The sequence below is a fragment of the Lathyrus oleraceus genome, chromosome 5 (genome assembly GCF_024323335.1).
Source record: "Lathyrus oleraceus cultivar Zhongwan6 chromosome 5, CAAS_Psat_ZW6_1.0, whole genome shotgun sequence".
NCBI classification, from domain to species: Eukaryota; Viridiplantae; Streptophyta; class Magnoliopsida; order Fabales; family Fabaceae; genus Lathyrus; species Lathyrus oleraceus.
This window is the reverse complement of record NC_066583.1, coordinates 642,769,001-642,788,456: the sequence shown is the minus strand read 5'-3', so window position 1 is coordinate 642,788,456 and position 19,456 is coordinate 642,769,001. Positions and strand designations below refer to the sequence as shown.

The 19,456-nt window shown below is 40.6% G+C and overlaps 2 protein-coding genes across 2 annotated transcripts in view; both read right to left on the bottom strand.

Annotated features, from left to right (window-relative positions):
• Positions 1-14,199: 14,199 nt before the first annotated feature.
• LOC127082634 (uncharacterized) lies at positions 14,200-17,373 on the bottom strand. The gene is made up of 2 exons (XM_051022863.1): positions 16,728-17,373; positions 14,200-16,514 (listed from the first exon to the last, which is right to left on the bottom strand). The coding sequence occupies exons 1-2, from the start codon at positions 17,371-17,373 to the stop codon at positions 14,200-14,202; spliced, it is 2,961 nt and encodes a 986-aa protein (XP_050878820.1).
• A 1,220-nt stretch (positions 17,374-18,593) lies between these two features.
• Positions 18,594-19,456, bottom strand: part of LOC127082633 (uncharacterized) — a 4,497-nt gene continuing 3,634 nt past the window's right edge. Inside the window, exon 3 of the mRNA XM_051022862.1 lies at positions 18,594-19,214. Within this exon, the coding sequence (XP_050878819.1) occupies positions 18,988-19,214 (227 nt within the window). The 3' untranslated portion in view covers positions 18,594-18,987. The remainder of the gene's footprint in view (positions 19,215-19,456) is intronic.

Genomic DNA, 19,456 nt, shown 5'->3' with positions numbered 1-19,456 from the left:
TTTTCATTTTCCTTCCTTTTGATTTGTCTCGTTCCGACCTCAAAAGCAATGCATGAATCAATATTCATACAGATGCGATCAGTCTCCGGATCTCATTGATAACAATTCTGTTACACCCTCATATGACTTCGACAATCCGATCTATCATGCCGAAGAAGAAGGCGAAGAAGATTGTGAACTGTCGGAAGAATTAGCCAGGTTGTTGAAACAAGAGGAGAAGGTGATTCAACCGCACGAGGAGCGAGTTGAGTTTGTCAGTTCAGGCACCGAGAAGGTGAGGAAGGAAGTGAAAGTTGGGGCCGCTTCAGAGGAAAATGTCAAGAGCAGGTTGGTAGCCTTGTTGAAAGAGTATGTTGATATCTTTGCCTGGTCTTATCAAGACATGCCAGGGTGGAATACCGATATTGTTGTGCACAAGCTACCATTGAGAGAAGACTGTCCTCCAGTGAAGCAGAAGTTGCGGTGCCAAAGAAAGGATGTGAATGTGAGAATGTGTGTGGACTACCGGGATTTGAACAGAGCTGGCCCGAAAGATGATTTCCCATTACCTCACATCGATGTGTTGGTAGATAATACAGCTCAATTCTCGGTGTTTTTCTTCATGGATGGCTTTTCTGGCTTTAATCAGATTAAAATGTCGCCAGATGATATGGAGAAAACAACGTTCATCACACCATGGGGCACTCTTGTTATAAGGTGATGCCATTCGGTCTCAAGAACACCGATGCCACGTATCAAAGGGTTATGGTGACTTTGTTTCATGATATGATTCATCATGAAATCGAATGCTATGTTGATGACATGCTAGCAAAGTCCCAAACAGAAGAAGGGCATCTGGTAGACTTGGCCAAGATGTTGACCGATTGAGACAATTCAGACTGAGGTTGAATCCGAACAAGTGCACTTTCGGAGTGAGGTCCGGTAAATTGTTGGGGTTTATTGCGGAAAAAAAAGAGGAATCGAGGTTGATCCTGCTAAAGAAAAAGCAATACAAGAAATGCCTGAACCAAGAACAGAAAGGAGGTTCGTGGTTTCTTAGGTAGATTGAACTACATTTCATGGTTCATATCTCATCTAATAGCCATGAGTGAACCCATATTCAAGTTGTTGAGAAAAACGGTCAGGTGGAATGATGATTGCCAGGCGGCATTTGAAAAAAATAAAAGAAAATTTGCATGAGCCTCCGATTCTATTGCCTCCCGTGGAGGGACGACCGTTAATTCTGTACTTGACAACCCTCGAGGGGTCTATGGGGTGCGTACTGGGGCAGCATGACGAGTCTGGTCGAAAAGAGTATGCAATTTACCTTAGAAAAAAGTTTACTGACTGTGAAACAAAATATTCACTGCTCGAGAAAACTTGTTGTGCTTTGGCATAGGTTGCTCGCCGACTAAGACAGTATATGCTGGTTCTTACCACTTTATGGATTTCCAAGATGGATCCGATCAAGTATGTATTTGAGAAGCCAGCATTGAGAAGCCAACATTGACCGGACGGGTTGCGAGATGGCAGATGATTTTGACTAAATATGATATCCAGTATACCTCTCAGAAAGCAATAAAGGGAAGTGTATTATCTCATTTGCTTTCCCAGCAACCCATTGAGGATTATCAACCGATGAAGTTTGAGTTCCCTGATGAGGACATTAGGTTTCTCAAATCGAAAGATTGTGAGGAACCAATCCCGGAGGAGGGGCCCGACCCTGAATCCGAACGGATTCTGATGTTTGATGGGGCCGTTGACGTGGATGGTAACGGAGTTGATGCTGTTTTGGTTATGTCGAAGGGATCCCACATTCCTTGTGCTGCCCGGCTAACATTTGAATGCACCAGTGGCTGAATACGGAGCTTGTATCCTGGGTATCGGACCTCGGTGCGTACATCTACTGGGGCAACGCCTTTTTTGCTCGTATGGGATGGAAGCCGTGCTACCGGTCGAGGTCCAGATTCCGTCATCAAGAGTCCTGAGGGATGTGAAATTGAAAGAGGCGGAATGGGTAAGGACTCGGTATGAAGAGTTGAGCCTACTTGAGAAAAAGAGGCTGGCAACCACTCGTCATGGGCAGTTGTACCAGCAGCGAACGAAACGTGCTTTTGACCGAAAAGTGCAACCTCGTGTGCATCATGTAGGAGATGTGATGTTAAAAAAGAATCCTTCCTCCTTAGAACGATCGTTGGGGCAAGTGGACACCAAATTATGAAGGTCCATTCGTGGTCAAAAAGGTTTTCTCTGGCGGAGCCTTGTTGTTGATAACCATGGATGGTGAGGATTTTCCATCCCCTATGCATGCGGACGCAGTTAAAAAATACTTCGTATAAGAGATCCGCTGGACGAAAAGAATAAAATAGTCCAGGAAAAAATGGGCATCCCGGCGAACCAGAAAAAAATAAAAAAGGTTCGGGCAAAAATTAGGGATAAAAAGAAAAAACTGTACACCCGGCAAGTCGAAAACCCCACAAGGGCGGCTTGGCCAAAAAAGGGTATCCCGGTGGACTGAAAACCCGAAAGGGCGGTCCAGGAAAAAGAGGGAATGAAACGAACAACTACGTCCAGCATGATCGTTTGTACTTTGGTTAAGACACCTGGATAATCCCCGGCAGAGATCGGTCGGAAGCGTCTTGTTCAGAAGGCAGAAAGCGCGGAGAGTCTTGAGGACATATGGGGTGTAACCGAGTTGGAACTCGATGAGATCACGGGTTCACATTGCCATTAGGATAGATTTTCCTTTTGTGCGCAATTACCTCTTTTCAGGGATTGCTTCCTGTGCTGCTCAGTTACGAGCCACCTTTTTCAATCAATAAATGCATATTCAGTCAAATAATTTTGTTTTTGTTTTCATAACCGCTTTGATTGCAAAAAACATCCATTTATTTTGATAAAGAATCTTTTCATTTTGAGACATAGGGGTCCCTTCCAATGCATGTTTATAGGATTGAAAACCGAAAATCTTATTCGAAAGGTTGAGTGACCTAGGTGTTGAAATTTTGGCACGCCTGGGGCACGTTTTATCTAACGATCTTTTTTGCAGGTGCTGTTAGATATTTTCACTCACTTGCAGGTTGTGATATGAAGCGTTTTGACAAGAGATCCCCGCAGAGTCCAATCAGGGACGAGGGATAGAAGAACGGTGAAAGGACGGCGAAAGAAGTGCGACGATCCTTGAGGGTTCATCAAGAAGACTCTTCAAAGTCTGGAAGCCCTCAAAAGTGAAAAATTGACACTGTGGTTGGATGGTGAATGCCAGTGTTCGACGAGTCGACAGGTGTTCCATGTCAAAATTTCGTACCTCCCCAGCGGTTTGAGATTGTTATCTCCCCAGCGGGTTCGAGATCGGTGTTTCCTCGGCAGCCGGGCCTGAGGTTTGTTGCTTCCCCAGCGGTTTGAGATTGTTATCTCCCCAGCGGGTTCGAGATCGGTGTTTCCTCGGCAGTCGGGCCTGAGGTTTGTTGCTTCCCCTAGCAGGTTTGGGATTGTTATCTCCCCAGCGGGTTCGAGATCGGTGTTCCCTCGGCAGCCAGGCCTGAGGTTGGTTATCTCCCCAGCAGGGTTGAGAATGTTATTTCCCCAGCAAGTCTGAAGGTTGTTGTTTCCCCAGCGGAGGTTTGTGTTGGTAGTTTCTTCCCCAGCAAGTCTGAGGACTGTTAGTTCCCCAGCGAGTCTGAAGATGGCTATTTCCCCAGCGGAGGTGTCTGTGGGTAGTTTGTTCCTCAGCAGCAGGCCTGAAGTGTTGAAATCCCCAGCAGGGTTGAGAGTGTTTTTCCCTAGCAGGTCTGAAGATTGCTGTCTCCCCAGCGGGTGTGGGTTGTTTTCCCCAGCGAAATCCCCAAGCAGATCGGATTCAGTGGAGGTCGTCCCCGGTGAGGATTATCATTTCCCCAGCAGCAATGCTATTCCCCAGCATGGTCGAGAGGTTGGTGTTTTCCCAACAAGTGACTCCCCAGTTGAGTTGGGTGCTCTGTCATTCCAAGAATATCAGATCAGTAAGTATCCTCAGCAGGATTGTTGCGTGTGCCCACAGAGTTGGAAGATCGAATCAGAATTGTGTGTTCAGCAAAGTGATCGTTCGCTTTCCCAGCAGGAGTTTTCATCCCTTTGCATCTTGCATATAGTAATCATCATTTGCATTTGCATCATCAAATCGCGTAGCATTTCCATTCAATATGGAGCGTTACGCCATGGTGTCGCGGCGGGATTTTTCACGAGATTAAGTATTGATTGAACTTAACCCGTTTGAAAAATATTTTAAATGCAAGAGTCGCCACCGTCTTTTATTTTATCCAAAAAGAGGAAGGGAAAAATAACGATAAATCCCTTTAGAGTTACGGGTTCGGGGGTTGGTTATGCAAAGGGAAGGTATTAGCACCCTCTACATCTGTGGTACTCCACAGGAACCTTTTTGCTTATGTTTATGTGAATGCTTTGCTTTTTTCGCTTTGATCGTTTGATTGGGGAGATGAGAAAAGAACTTGATTTTATTGCTTTTTGGACTCGATAAAGTCGTAGACTTCATGCCTACGTATCTCCAAGGCGCAATGGAGAAATCAGAATCCACGTAGTTCTCCCAAAAGAACTAGGGGAAAGTCTGTTTTGTTGATTTTAGATTTGAACGTGTCTTGCCATCTCTTGCTCGACCTAGGCGGGAGGCTTCGAGACTGACACGTCCTTTTGAAAATGTTTTTAAACTGAAAAGCCAAAGCTGGCAAAAGATTTGAATGAGCCTAAATCCTGAAACAATAAATAAATGGGCTCATTATAAGGAAGCCCAAGAGTAAGCTTGTGAGTGTGTGAAAAGGGTTTCTTAAACGGCGACCGTTGGAATCGCATCGGGTTTCTCTTTTTTGGATTTTTTCGATTTTTTTAACATAAAACGTGAACAATACGATTAAACACACAATACAGAACATAAAAAATGCGAGAAAGTAAATTATTACAACACAGTTAGCTATGAATAGTTAGTATTACGAATAGTCAGTGGAGTTAATCGAGCTGAAACTGAAACGAAACGGTTAGTAACAACATAAACAAATATAAAAAAACAATATAAACATTTACTTTAGACAAAATAAACATTTGATATAAATAAATATTTAATTAAAATAAGCATTTAAAAAAATAATTAATTTAACTAACATTTAAATAAAACATATATGCAAAATAATAATAAAAGATAAACAGTATTTAGTAAACAAAAGTAATATATATATATATATATATATATATATATATATATATATATATATATATATATATATATATATATATATATATATATATATATATATATATATATTTATTTATATTTTAGACAATAAATATATAGTAGACAAAAATAATATATATGTACATTTAGACAAATAATATATAATAGACAAAAATAATATATATATATATATACAAAGATAATATATATATATATATATATATATATATATATATATATATATATATATATATATATATATATATATATATATTTATTTAGATATATATAGACAAAATAATATATATATATATATATATATATATATATATATATATATATATATATATATATATATATATAGATCAATAATATATTAAAACACATGTCGGCAAGCCGGAACTTTGCCGATTTCAGAGATAAGTGAAGAATATTACCTTGTGTGAAGAGGATGAACTTCTCATCGTCCAAATGATCGACCGAAACCTGGAAACCGTCACCGACGCAGTGCTGGTTGCCTTCGTGAGTACCTGACTTCAACGTCGCTTTTGATCGGTGAAACGACGCCGGAATGAAATGAACCTTGGATATTTGTGATCTGGACTCAACGAACTTCAAAGATATGAAATCGGTTTTGTGATTCGGTGAATAATCGGGACGATTTTGGGTTACCGAAAATGAAGAACAAGTGAAATACGGTAATGCTTTTGGAAAAATATTTCTTTTCAATTCTCTGGTTCTCTCACCACACGTTTTTCTTACTGATCCCCCCTCCTTTTCTTACTAACATCTATATCTATATCTATATATATATATATATATATATATATATATATATTATATATATATATATATATATATATATATATATATATATATATATATATATATATATTTAGATTACTTAAACAATAGGAAACCTAAAAAATATCTAACATAAATTAATAATATATATTTAGATTACTTAAACAATAAGAAACCTAAAAAAATATCTAACATAAATTAATAATATAATTTATATATTATATAATAATAATAATAATAAACTAATATAATATTAATCCTAATTAAATAAACTAATTAACAACTAAACACAATTAATATTAAGCACAAATAATATTAAACGGCACACGATTAAAATACGATAAAATCGAGCGACACGAACGCGATAAAAACGATGACAATTTGCACAACAAAACAGACAAATTGATAAAACCAATAAACCAGTAAACTGGTAAACCAGTAAAATCAACAACACGACTCAAACAGACTCGATTAAATCACACGGCACAACACGTAATTAAATAAACAACCCTAGGCAATAATAAAATCAACACGACATCACGAAAACGCTGACAAACACAATCACAAATAATCGGACAATACGAAAACTCTAATATATTCGAAATACAGTCAAAATACCGACAAACAAACAATTAAATAGATAAAAACGCACAAAACCTAATCGAAGCGATGCCACGCACAAAAGAGATAAGCGAGATAAATACGAGGCAACGATATCGGCCAGGTTTTGCTAAAACAACGAAATACAACACGGTAAGCAACGAAAACACACAAAACCTAATCAAACCAGTTGTCACGCGAAGTTTAAGAAATTGAGATGAATACGAGACAACGAGATTAATCAAGATGTGGTCAACAAAGCCAAAGTCAAATTTTGGGGTGCGACAGATGCCCCTATTTAATTAACTTAGGCCAGATAGCCGGAGGCTATCGAATGGCGTAAGGTAATTAAATATGACAAACGCCACAAAATTTGACCGCAAATGTATGTATGCATGATGCAAAAGACAGACAGACACAGAGACACAGGAGTGCAAACTCTACCGGGGAAGGACATACACCGACTCAATGCATGAAGGTAAACACTGAGAATACTCAGCTGGGGAAGATTCACTACCTATTCATAGATGGAAAATAGGAGGAAAAGAGATATCGACTCAATGCCGACGATACATCACTATCACATAGATGAAAGTGGGAAAAGATCAATATAACAAGAGTACTGATGTGACAGTACATTACCAACTCAAAGATGGAGGTAACAGAAAAGATGAATACCAACTCAAGGATGAAGGTATAACAAGGGCATAATAAGAATCGAACTGCGTTAACTCATGGTTGACAGCTCACTACCCACTCATTGATGAGGTAAACAGGACATGCCAACTCAAAGTTGAAGGCAAGCTTCAAAAGATTGATAATAACACTGCTAGGGAAATCAAATTCCAACTCATTGATGATGGTGTAGATGAAGAATCAGATCTAAGGATCATTGTGCAGACTTACAGTTGAATGCACACTACCAACTCATTGATGAGGTAGACAGAGAAATGCCGACTCAAAGTTGAAGGCAACCACCGATTCATTGACAAAGGTGTTTAAAAGAATTTAGAACATATTCTCCTGGAGATGTTTATCATTACCGACTCAAAGATGACGGTGGAAGGACAAAATGTACCTAACTCATAGATGAAGGTACTCCATCAACTCAAAGACGAAGATGGAATCAGAAGTTATCTGTGCAGACTCAAAGATGAAAGCACACTATCAGTTCAACAAGGATCAAACATACCCTACTCATAGATGAAGGTACTCCATCAACTCGAAGACGAAGATGGAATCACAGAAAAATGTGTGAACTCAAAGATGAATGCATATTACCAGCTCAAAGTTGCAGGTACTTCACCAACTCAAAGACGAAGGTGGAATCAAAAGGAATCTGTGCTAAACTCAAATACGAAAGCACGCTACCAGCTCAAAGTTGCAGGTAGAACCATGGAACTTTCTGTGAGGATGTTATCAACTCGTAGATGGTGATAGTAATTAATTTATCCGAGGGATAACAAAGGTTACCACTCATGGATGTAGGTAACTCAAGTTTGTAATGGGTACCAACTCAAAGATGAAGGCATAAAGGACTTGGACACAATATCTGTCATGTCTGTTTTACTGAATGAGAGTCACAAAGACTATATTGTTGCCTTCTTTTACTGGCAATTTCTGAGCTTTATCTGGAGACACGAGGTTCAAACTAGGATATAACTAGAATGAAACGGTCAAACAAGACTTCAACTGAAGAGGAATGAACTCATCAGGATTTACAACTGAAACAACCATCTTCCACGAGGCATAGATCTCTGTGGGGAACATGACCAATAAAAGGTATTTTGCTGCTTATGAGGATACTCTATATGGAGAGATTGACTCAACCCACAATATAAACAAGGAAACAAGGTGCATATGAATGCAAGCATGATATGTCATAGATATGCATGAATATTTAGTAATGAATGCATGATGGACAGACAAAACTAGGAATAACTAAAAATGTTAACAGCTGCATAAGGACTTGCTGGAGATTTGCACTGAGACTCGCTAGGGAGTAGTACAAAGACTTGCTGGGGAATTGGTACAAGAGCACCATATCCAGGTTTCTTTAAAAGTCTGTCTCTGCTGAGGATTCCGTAGAAGAATGGAGATGCCTTCTACTTCAAAAATGCAGGAGATTCCCTGTGGTTCTTGAATTTGTGAGGTATATGAGGATTGGACCTTTCTGAGGACTCCGCTGGGGATACAAGGTGTTATCCTCTGGAAATAAGATGATATTGTAAGAGAAGTCCTGCAATTCTTGAATTTGCTGATAATGCAGAAGGGATTATTCTTCTGGAAGACTCTGCTGGGGATAAAGTCCGCTGGGGATAGGTGGTATCTTTCCAGGGAATAAGAATATAGGGGAAATCTATCCTTGATTTTTTTGCTTTAATTATCATGGAGACTTTCTGTATCTGAAGACTCTGCAGGGGATTATGGTGTCTGATATCTGGTTACGAGATCTTTCCTCTAGGAGACTCTGCCGGGGAACAGTGATGTCTGACCTTTGAATATAAATGAGAATTTAGGAGAAATCCTGCAATTCTTGAATTTGCTTAAAATGCATAACACACTCTTCTTTTACTACAAAACATTACTGAGGAGGAGACATATCCTTCTATTGAATGGACAGAGAACAACAGGAGATTCCCTGTAGTTTCTGAATATCAACTTTCTTCACTCGCTGAGGGATGGAGACCTCTGTATTACTCCTGCTCAGGGAAATCAAATCTTCCTTCTCATCCTCTGCTGGGGACATTGCTGATCTCGCTTTAATAAATTACTGGGGAAATACCTTTAGTAATCGCATAGGCCAAATCTGTAACTTAAAACCTGGATCAAAGTCTTCATGATCAATTAACCGGGGAGTCTTCATGATCAATTAAACTGGGGAGTCTTCATGATCAATTAACTGGGGAGTCTTCATGCCCCAAGTGAAGGGAATAAACTTCTTGAAATATTTCTTGCATGATCTCTTGAGGAAAACTAGGAAGCATAGCTGGGGATATCCAGAATCACAACCTCTGCTGGAGAAATATTACTGCCAAGACACCTGTGGAGATTTTTTCATCATATACATATAAGGATAGTAATATGAACATGTCTAGTTGGAATCACATGATTTCAGAATTACTGGGACCACATGTCTCAATCCTTTTATTGATGTCCACAAATCAAAATAAATAATCTTTATATTTTTCAAAAACTGTTTTTAATTCAAAACTTTTGTTTCAAAACATATCTGTCAAAGTAAAAGAACTTTCGTAAATTGAAATGAAAATTAAGAGTGCCAAGAAATATAGAAAGGCTCAAATTGATTTGATAGGATGGTAATCAGCCAACAGCGTGATTCCATAGATCTTTACAAATTGGAAAATGGTAATTTCGTGGAAAAAGGGTACGTTGAACTACAATGACATCATTCTCTCTTCCACTTTTGACCTGTATTGCAGCCTTGAGAAAGTTGGAGAACTGTTGAAAATATTCTGATACTTCAATGATCTTATCTCTGTTATGCAGTTACTTGCCTGAAATCCCTAACTTTTGCCTAGATTGCCCTTTCGGGTTTTCAATCTACCGGGATAATATTCTCTTTGTTTTTTTATGTCTCTAATTTCTGCTTGGACCGCCCTTTCAGGTTTTCAGTCCACCGAGACGCTCATTTTTGCCTAAGCCGCCCTTTCGGGTTTTCAACTTAGCGAGCTATTCTTTTCATTTTTTAGGCGAAGTATTTCTTGACTGCATCTGTATTCACGGGACGTGGAAGCTCTTCACCATCCATGTTTGTAAGAATTAAAGCACCGCCTGAGAAGGCTTTCTTGACAACATAGGGTCCTTCATAGTTAGGAGTCCACTTGCCCCTAGAATCATTGTGAAATAGTATCATCTTCTTGAGCACAAGGTCACCCTCTTTGAATTCTCTCGGCTTAACCTTCCTATCAAATGCCTGCTTCATTCTCTTTTGATATAACTGTCCATGGCACAAGGCAGTCATTCTTTTTTCTTCAATCAAATTCAACTGATCGTATCTGCTTTGACACCATTCAGCCTCTGACAACTGAGTTTCCATTAGTATCCTCATTGATGGAATTTCAACCTCTATCGGTAACACAACTTCCATACCGTATACAAGTGAAAATGGGGTTGCCCCAGTTGAAGTACGGACTGATGTTCTATATCCGTGTAGTGCAAAAGGCAGCATTTCATGCCAATCTTTGTAGGTAACAACCATCTTTTGAATGATCTTCTTGATATTCTTATTTGCAGCTTCAACTGCCCCATTCATCTTGGGACGGTAAGGAGAAGAGTTGTGATGCTCGATCCTGAAACTTTCACACAATTCATCCATCATTTTGTTGTTCAGATTGGAGCCATTGTCAGTGATGATCTTGTTTGGAATGCCATATCGGCAAATGAGATTATTTTTGATGAATCTGACCACCACTTGCTTTGTCACCTTTGCATACGAAGCTGCTTCCACCCATTTGGTGAAGTAATCAATTGCCACGAGAATGAAACGGTGTCCGTTGGAAGCTTTGGGTTCAATCATACCGATCATGTCAATGCCCCACATTGAGAATGGCCAAGGAGCAGAAATCACATTCAAAAAGGTTGGTGGTACATGAACCTTATCAGCGTAGATCTGACATTTGTGACACTTCTTTACAAATTTGTAGCAATCTGATTCCATGGTCAACCAGTAGTAACCAGCTCTCAACATCTTTCTTGACATAGAGTGGCCATTTGCATGAGTACCAAAGGACCCTTCGTGAACTTCTTTCATCAACATTTCTGCTTCCTTTTTGTCAACACATCTGAGTAAGACCATGTCATAATTCCTCTTATAGAGCACATTCTGATTAAGGAAGAAACTGCCTGACAATCTTCTCAAAGTCTTTTTATCTTTTTCTGTTGCTCCAAGAGGATATTCCTGAGTCTGAAGGAAATGCTTGATATCGTGGTACCATGGTTTATCATCAAAACTGGCCTCAGCTGTAAACACATGTGCTGGTCTATTAAGTCGCTTGATCACAATTCTGGGTACTTCGTTTGGAAAACCCACTTGATACATTGAAGACAACGTAGCTAGAGCATCCGCCATATGATTCTCATCCCGAGGAATGTGATGCAATTCAACCTTGGTGAAGAAAGTCAACAATCTTCTTGCATAGTCTTTGTATGGGATCAAGCCAGGGTGGTGTGTTTCCCATTCTCCTTTGATTTGATTGATAACTAACGCTGAGTCACCATAAACAGTAAGATTTTTGATGCGGAGGTCAATGGCTTCTTCAAGACCCATGATACAGGCTTCATATTCAGCAATGTTGTTTGTACATTCAAAGCAAATTCTTGCCGTGAAAGGAATATGAGAACCTTCTGGAGTGATAATGACTGCACCTACTCCATGTCCATAAACGTTGGAAGCTCCATCAAATACTAAACCCCATTGAGAATCTGGTTCAGGTCCTTCTTCAGGAAGTGGCTCTTTACAATCTCTGGATTTTAGGAACATGACATCTTCATCAGGAAACTCATCCTCATTATCATCGTGATCTTCAACGGGTTGGTGAGCAAGGTACTCAACCAACACACTGCTCTTGATAGCTTTCTGGGTATGATACTCAATGTCGTATTCTGATAACAGCATCTGCCATCTTGCAATCTTACCAGTGAGTGCAGGCTTCTCAAAAATGTACTTGATTGGATCCATTTTGGATATCAACCAAGTGGTGTGACTTAACATATACTGCCTCAATCTCTTAGCAGCCCAAGCCAATGCACAACATGTCTTCTCGAGTAAGGAGTATCGTGATTCACAGTCAGTAAATTTCTTGCTTAAGTAGTAAATGGCATGCTCTTTCTTTCCAGTTTCGTCTTGTTGACCCAGAATACAGCCCATAGAATTCTCAAGCACTGTCAAATACATAACCAACGGTCTTCCAGCAACAGGTGGTAACAAGATAGGAGGCTCCATGAGGTACTCTTTGATACTGTCAAATGCTTTCTGACAATCCTCTGTCCAAACACAATTCTGACTCTTTCTCAGCAATTTGAAGATAGGTTCACAAGTGGCAGTCATGTGAGAAATAAACCGGGATATGTAATTCAATCGTCCTAGAAAACCTCTCACTTGCCTTTCGGTTTTTGGTGCGGGCATCTCTTGGATAGCTTTTACTTTATCTGGATCAACTTCAATGCCTTTTTGGCTGACAATGAAGCCCAAGAGTTTACCTGACCTGACGCCAAATGTGCATTTGTTCGGATTGAGGCGAAGACGGAACTTCCTCAATCGTTGAAACAGCTTCAATAGATCTACTAAGTGACCTTCTTCTGAACGAGACTTCGCGATCATGTCATCCACATAAACCTCAATCTCTTTGTGCATCATGTCGTGAAAGAGCGTTGTCATGGCTCGCTGGTAAGTAGCACCTGCGTTCTTCAACCCAAACGGCATCACTTGATAACAGAATGTTCCCCATGGTGTTATGAATGTAGTTTTTTCCATGTCTTCGGGAGCCATTTTGATCTGGTTATACCCGGAGAATCCGTCCATGAAGGAGAATATGTCAAACTTTACTGTATTGTCTACCAACATGTCAATGTGAGGCAGGGGGAAATCATCCTTTGGGCTTGCTCTATTTAAGTCACGATAGTCGACACACATTCGTACCTTCCCGTCCTTCTTAGGAACTGGCACAATATTTGCTATCCACTCTGGATACACTGAAGTGGCAAGAAAACCAGCATCTATTTGCTTCAGAACTTCTTCTTTAATTTTGACGGCCATATCTGGATGTGTTCTTCTTAATTTCTGTTTGACCGGTGGACATTCTGGCTTCAAAGGTAGCTTGTGCTCTACGATGTCAGTGTCGAGACCAGGCATATCTTGATAAGACCAAGCAAACACATCTACATACTCTTTCAACAGGCTGATCAATTGCTCCTTGACCTATGGGGATAACAATGCTCCAATTTTGACTTCTTTCACATTTTCTTCCGAACCCAAGTTGACTGTTTCCAAAGGCTCATTGTATGGCTGAATAGTGCCTTCTTCATTTTCAAACTGGCGGGCGACCTCTTCTGGAATCTCATCCCACTCTTCCTCTTCAGCTTTGAATACAGAATGTTCAAAGTTGGGAGAGGGCATGATGTCATTGTGTTCAACGAGTTTAAGTAACCTGTACAAACAATTGTTTTTAGAGGACTGACCATGACATGCAAAAATGTGTTCTTTTTAAGGTTTTTTTTTGTGTTATCATTTTCCGAAAAAGCTGAAAAGATAAAAGGACACAAGTGTATAGGAACACAAAAGATCTTTTTCATGGATAGTACGTTTTTGACAAAAGTGCCCATTTTACAAAATTAATGCTTCGCGCTTTGGGCTAAAGAGAAAGATTTTTGAAAACTGAAAAGCTTAATTACTTTGATATGTGGACACAATGTGGGACGTCAACTGCGGTCCAGTTCTTCATAACTACTCCTGGTGTCAAAAATCTGGGGCCTTCGTCTTCTGTATTTCCCTCAAAAGTATCCTCCTCAACTGCTACCATGTTGATAAACCCACCGCTATGAAAGATATCTTTGAAAGGTCGCACCACTGAAGTCTACACTTGTTTTCCATCAACAAAGCCTAATCTTGCATGGTTAACGTTTTCTGGCAACTCTATCACCTTGCCCCACATTTCTGTAGGACCTGTCTTGACAATCTGTTGGGCGTCTTTGAATGACGCGATTGAACCTTCACTTTTCTTGTAATCATCGATGGTCAGGTCCTGAAATGGAGTTTGAACAGCCGTCTCGTCTACTTCTATCACACTAAACGATGAAAGGTGGCTAATCAGCATAGCCTGCTCCCCATTAACCGTCACTATTTGCCCATTCTTGACAAACTTTAACTTTTGGTGTAACGTGGATGTAATGGCACCCGCCTCATGAATCCATGGGCGTCCGAGCAGACAGCTATAAGCTGGCACTATGTCCATAACCTGGAAAGTGATCTGGAATACGTGTGGTCCAATACCAATAGGCAAATCAACTTCTCCAATGACTGTTTTTCTTGATCCATCGAACGCTTTCACAATAATTCCACTGTGCCGCATTTGCCCCCCTTTATACTTTAGCTTCAACAAGGTAGCCTTGGGAATGACATTCAGAGATGAACCGGTGTCAATTAGGATATTAGACAAAGAATCCCCTTGACAATTGGCTGAGATATGGAGAGCAAAGTTGTGATTCTTTCCTTCTTCTGGCAGTTCTTCATCAAAAAAGCCTAAGCCATTGCACGAAGTGATGCTGCCTACAACATTGTTGAACTGCTCTGCTGTTATATCCTGTTCTACAAAGGCTTGATCAAGCACCTTCAGTAGTGCTTCTCTATGGACAGCTGAATTCAATAATAAGGACAGGATCAAGATTTTTGACGGTGTCTGTAGCAACTGATCTACCACTTTGTAGTCACTGAGCTTGATAATTCTAAGTAGTTCATCTGTTTCTTTATCAAGGGTTGAATTGCTTGTTTGCCCTTCTACTTCTCTTGTCACTGGTACCACGACTACTGGATCTTTCTCAACATTTCTACTTGGGATAACCGGCGGAGCGAACACGCGGCCACTGCGCGTCATTCGGCTATTTGCTGCGATATTGGTAACTGAGGCTAAGGTTTTAATCTCGACCTCTTTACCGTTCTCAATAATAGTTGTTGCATAGCGGTAGGGGACCGCTTTATCTGAAGTGTAAGGCATTGGGCCCGGAGGGCAAATCACCACTGGCTCCCTCGGATGATAAGCTATCTCTACTTTCTCTGGAATGTTGAAGCAAGGAATGATGACATTCACCTCTTGTTCTTGTGATTCTGGAGAACTCACTTGTCTAGAAGTCTGAATCAAACCCTGATCAAGGACGCCTTGCAAATCATCTTGAATCTTTCTACAACCTCTTGAATTGACTGAACATGTACCACAGATCTGGTGGTCATGTTGGAATAGACCATGAGCACATAAAACAGAATGAATTTCAACCAAAGACCGCCGAATCTCCTCTATCTTCGTAACACGTTGTTCATTGAGACAAACTTCTATATTGTTCACTGATGAAGGACCATGACTTGGCATTGGATTGTCCTTCACATTGGGACCCATGTTCTTGAAGGTCAGGATACCTGCTCTTGTCAACTTCTGTACTTCCAACTTTAAAGCAAAACAGTTGTCTAAGTCGTGACCTGGAGCATTCTGATGAAAGGGACAAGATACCTCTGGCTTGTACCACCAAGGTAGCACTTCTGGTACAAGAGGTCGTGGTCGTGGTTGCACAAGGTTTTTAGTGATCAAAGCTGGATACAATTCTGCATATGACATTGGAATTGGATCAAAATTGGTTCTTCTTTGCTGCTGTGGTGGACGTTGTTGTAACTGATGTTGATGTTGTTGAGGTTGATGTTGTTGCTGATACTGAGTATTCTGTTGGAAGCGGTTGGTACGCTGCTGAGGGTATTGGACTTGAACTGGAGCGGAAGTGATTACTGGAGTCACGGCTGCTATATGTTGGTGTTGGGAATGGTAAGGATAATTGATCCTTCTTGGATGATTATAGGACACAACATTAGTTTCTTGTTCCTTCTTTTTCATAAAACCGCCGTACCTCTTTGCCCCGCTTGAAGATGAACTTCCTTCTCTGACTAGACGCCCTTCTCGAACTGCTTCCTCTAAACGGACTCCCATGTTTACCATGTCAGTAAAGTCTGTAGGAGCGCTTGCAATCATCCTCTCATAATAAAAAGTATCAAGAGTCTTTAAGAACACTTTCGTCATCTCCTTTTCTTCCATAGGTGGAACAACCTGTGCTGCAATTTCGCGCCACCTTTGCGCGTATTCACGGAATGTCTCCTTTTCTCTTTGTTGCATGGACCTCAACTGATCTCGGTCTGACACATTATCAAGGTTGTATTTGTAATGTTTGATAAAGGCCTCGCCTAAATCGTTGAAAGTCTTGATCTGAGAACTGTCTAATCCCATATACCAGCGTAAAGCTGCACCGGTAAGGCTGTCTTGAAAACAATGAATGAGCATCCTTTGGTCGTTGGTGTACATTGACATCTTTCGCACGTACATAACCAAATGGGTCTGTGGACAAGAACTTCCTTTGTACTTTTCAAATTCTGGTAGTTTAAATTTTGCTGGCATCCTTACGTCTGGAACCAAACACATATCATTTACATCTCTGCCAAACAATTCTTTCCCACGAAGAGCTTTTATCTCTTTTTGTAATTCCGCAAACTGATCCTGGAATTCATCCATTCTATCATTGAGACCAGGATCCTCACTTGGGGTAGGGCCGTGATAGACAGGTTCTCCTAGGTGAGGAGTATAGTGAACAACGGGAGGCACATTAGTGAAGACAGGAGCATTTGGTGGAACGAACTCTTGTTGATATCTATCTTGATTAAGATACCTGGGTATTTCCCAAGGACGGGATGTTGTGATGGTAACAGAAGTGACTGGGACAACGTTGATTTCTGAAGCGATGACTGTAGTGACGGGTGCTGCTGTTGTCTGATTCTGAATTTGAGGTTGATTATGTGTCGAAGTCTGTCCTGAATTATGAACTTGAGCCCTAGCCTGGGCTTCCTCTGCTTGTAGACGGGCGGTTAACATTTGGTTGCGCATCTCTGCTGCTTGTGCTTGTGCCTGGATCTGTGCATCTTGTGCTTCGGCAACCTGAGCTTGTGCTGTTTGAAGTTGAGCAGCTTGGGCTGCTTGGTTTGCTATCAATGTCTCGACCATAGCAGAAAGGCGGTCAACCTGAGCTTTCAATTCTCGGTTCTCGTTATCTGTTATCTCCATTCTTCTTTTGTAGTTGGCTCTTGTGTTGTAATTATGCGTCAGCTTGAAATGGATCTGCTGGCGGGAAGCAACTGTTAGAAGACTGGACCAAGACAGACAACCTGTATGCACGTGATGCATGGATATGCAAAATGAATGATTTTCCAAGGAACTCTAAGTGAAGGAAAAGATAGAATTGCAAACATTTTTGATAACAAAACAAATTTTTTCATTTTAAGCATTTTTATCAAAATAGACAAAGTTATCAACCCAAAATACAACCAAGAAAACCATTTAAGGACATGTGTCATCAGGACGAGCATAAACAAGTAGGATTTGTCCTTCAAGTCTCTCAATTCTTTCTTCATAGGCCTTCTGCATAAAAGCTTTCTCCTTCACCAAACTGTCTACAAGACCTTTCCATGCACCTGAGGACTGTGGAATCTGGGAGTAATCTGTTGTGCCTGAGGAAAATAAATCCTCTTGCACCCTTGGACGTTTACCTGCACGATCTTCTCCACTCTGCTCCTTTAACTGTCTCTGAAGTTCTTCATTTTCCATTTCGAGCACCTGGGCCTTATCCTTCCAAGCGTCTCTCTCTTTCTTGACCCTCTCCAAGGTGGCTTGGAGTTCTTCTTTGTCATCTAGCGGAAGGTAGGGGGTCTTCAACGGAGCGGGTTTGATAGGATCATGATGTGGGTATGGCATTTTCAACTGTATAGCTCTGGCTCTGATCCACTGGAGGTACGGCTCATAGGAGGTACAATCGTTCTTACCCAATTCAAGTCTCCCTTTGCGAAAAACACGATGCCAAGCTCTTACTACTCTCTCTTTCATGGTAGGGTCCTCCTCGTTATCCCTCAAGAAAATACCTTCTAAAAGAATGTTAGGAGGCTTGTCCTTCATAGGGTAACCGAGTTGTCTCCTAGCAAGTACTGGATTATAAGAAATGATTCCCTTTGTGCCCATGAGGGGCACATTGGGGAACTCCCCGCAACTATCAACGATCTTCACATCGTCTAAAACTCTATTATACCATGCAATATCTGACTGGGTAAGAGACATAATCCTCTGTGACCACTGAAGTCCTGACTTGCGATCCCAAAAAGTAGCTGACTTAGGAAGATGAGAGACAAACCATTTGTAGAGTAACGGTATATAGCAGACTATGGTTCCTCCTCCTTTCAAAGTACGGTAATGGATGGAATGATAGGTGTCTCCGAGCAAAGTTGGAACAGGATTACCACTTAGGAAGATGCGTATAGCATATGAATCCACAAAACCTTCAATATTAGGAAATAGTAACAAACTGTAGATCAACAAGGCGAACAGATGCTCCACAATAATATCACAACCTTGACTGGAAAAATAAGAAACCTTCCCCATTAAGAACTTGGCAGTGAAACCTGGAAGTCCTCCTTTGGTGGTGAAGTTATTCTTGAATTCTGACTTCTTCATGTACAACACTTTTGCAAGAGAACTGTGCTCGGGTAACTTTTCTGAACCAGAGAAAGGTATTGTATCAGCAACTGGGATGTGAAGCAACTGGGCATACTCTTCCAATGTAGGCATGAGTTAATAGTCTGGGAATGTGAAACAGTGATAGACTGGATCATAGAACTGTACTAATGTCTGCAATAACCCTTCTTCCATCCTAAGTGTCAATAAAGATATAAGTGCCCCATATCTGTCTCTGAAACCAATAGGATCTGCGATCGAAGAAACCAGTTTCTTTAGTTCATCTATCTTTGGATTGATGAGATTGTACTTTTTCACACTTCTCTGTCCAAAATCCATGTTTCCTGCAATATTTGCAATCCTCACTTTAAGTTCCTTGGAAAAGGTTGAAATGATGGGAATGAATGCATGTCATGCATGAATGCAACAAACACAAACATGGTTAAACAATACAAGGCTCAAAGTTCATCACCAGCATGGAGTTTAGGACAACGCCCCAAGATAAGTTCTAAGGTTCACCTGCCAAACGGGTTCTAAAAGTTCCCAAGGTTATGGATCCTTCTTCGGATAATACCGGGTTAAGAAA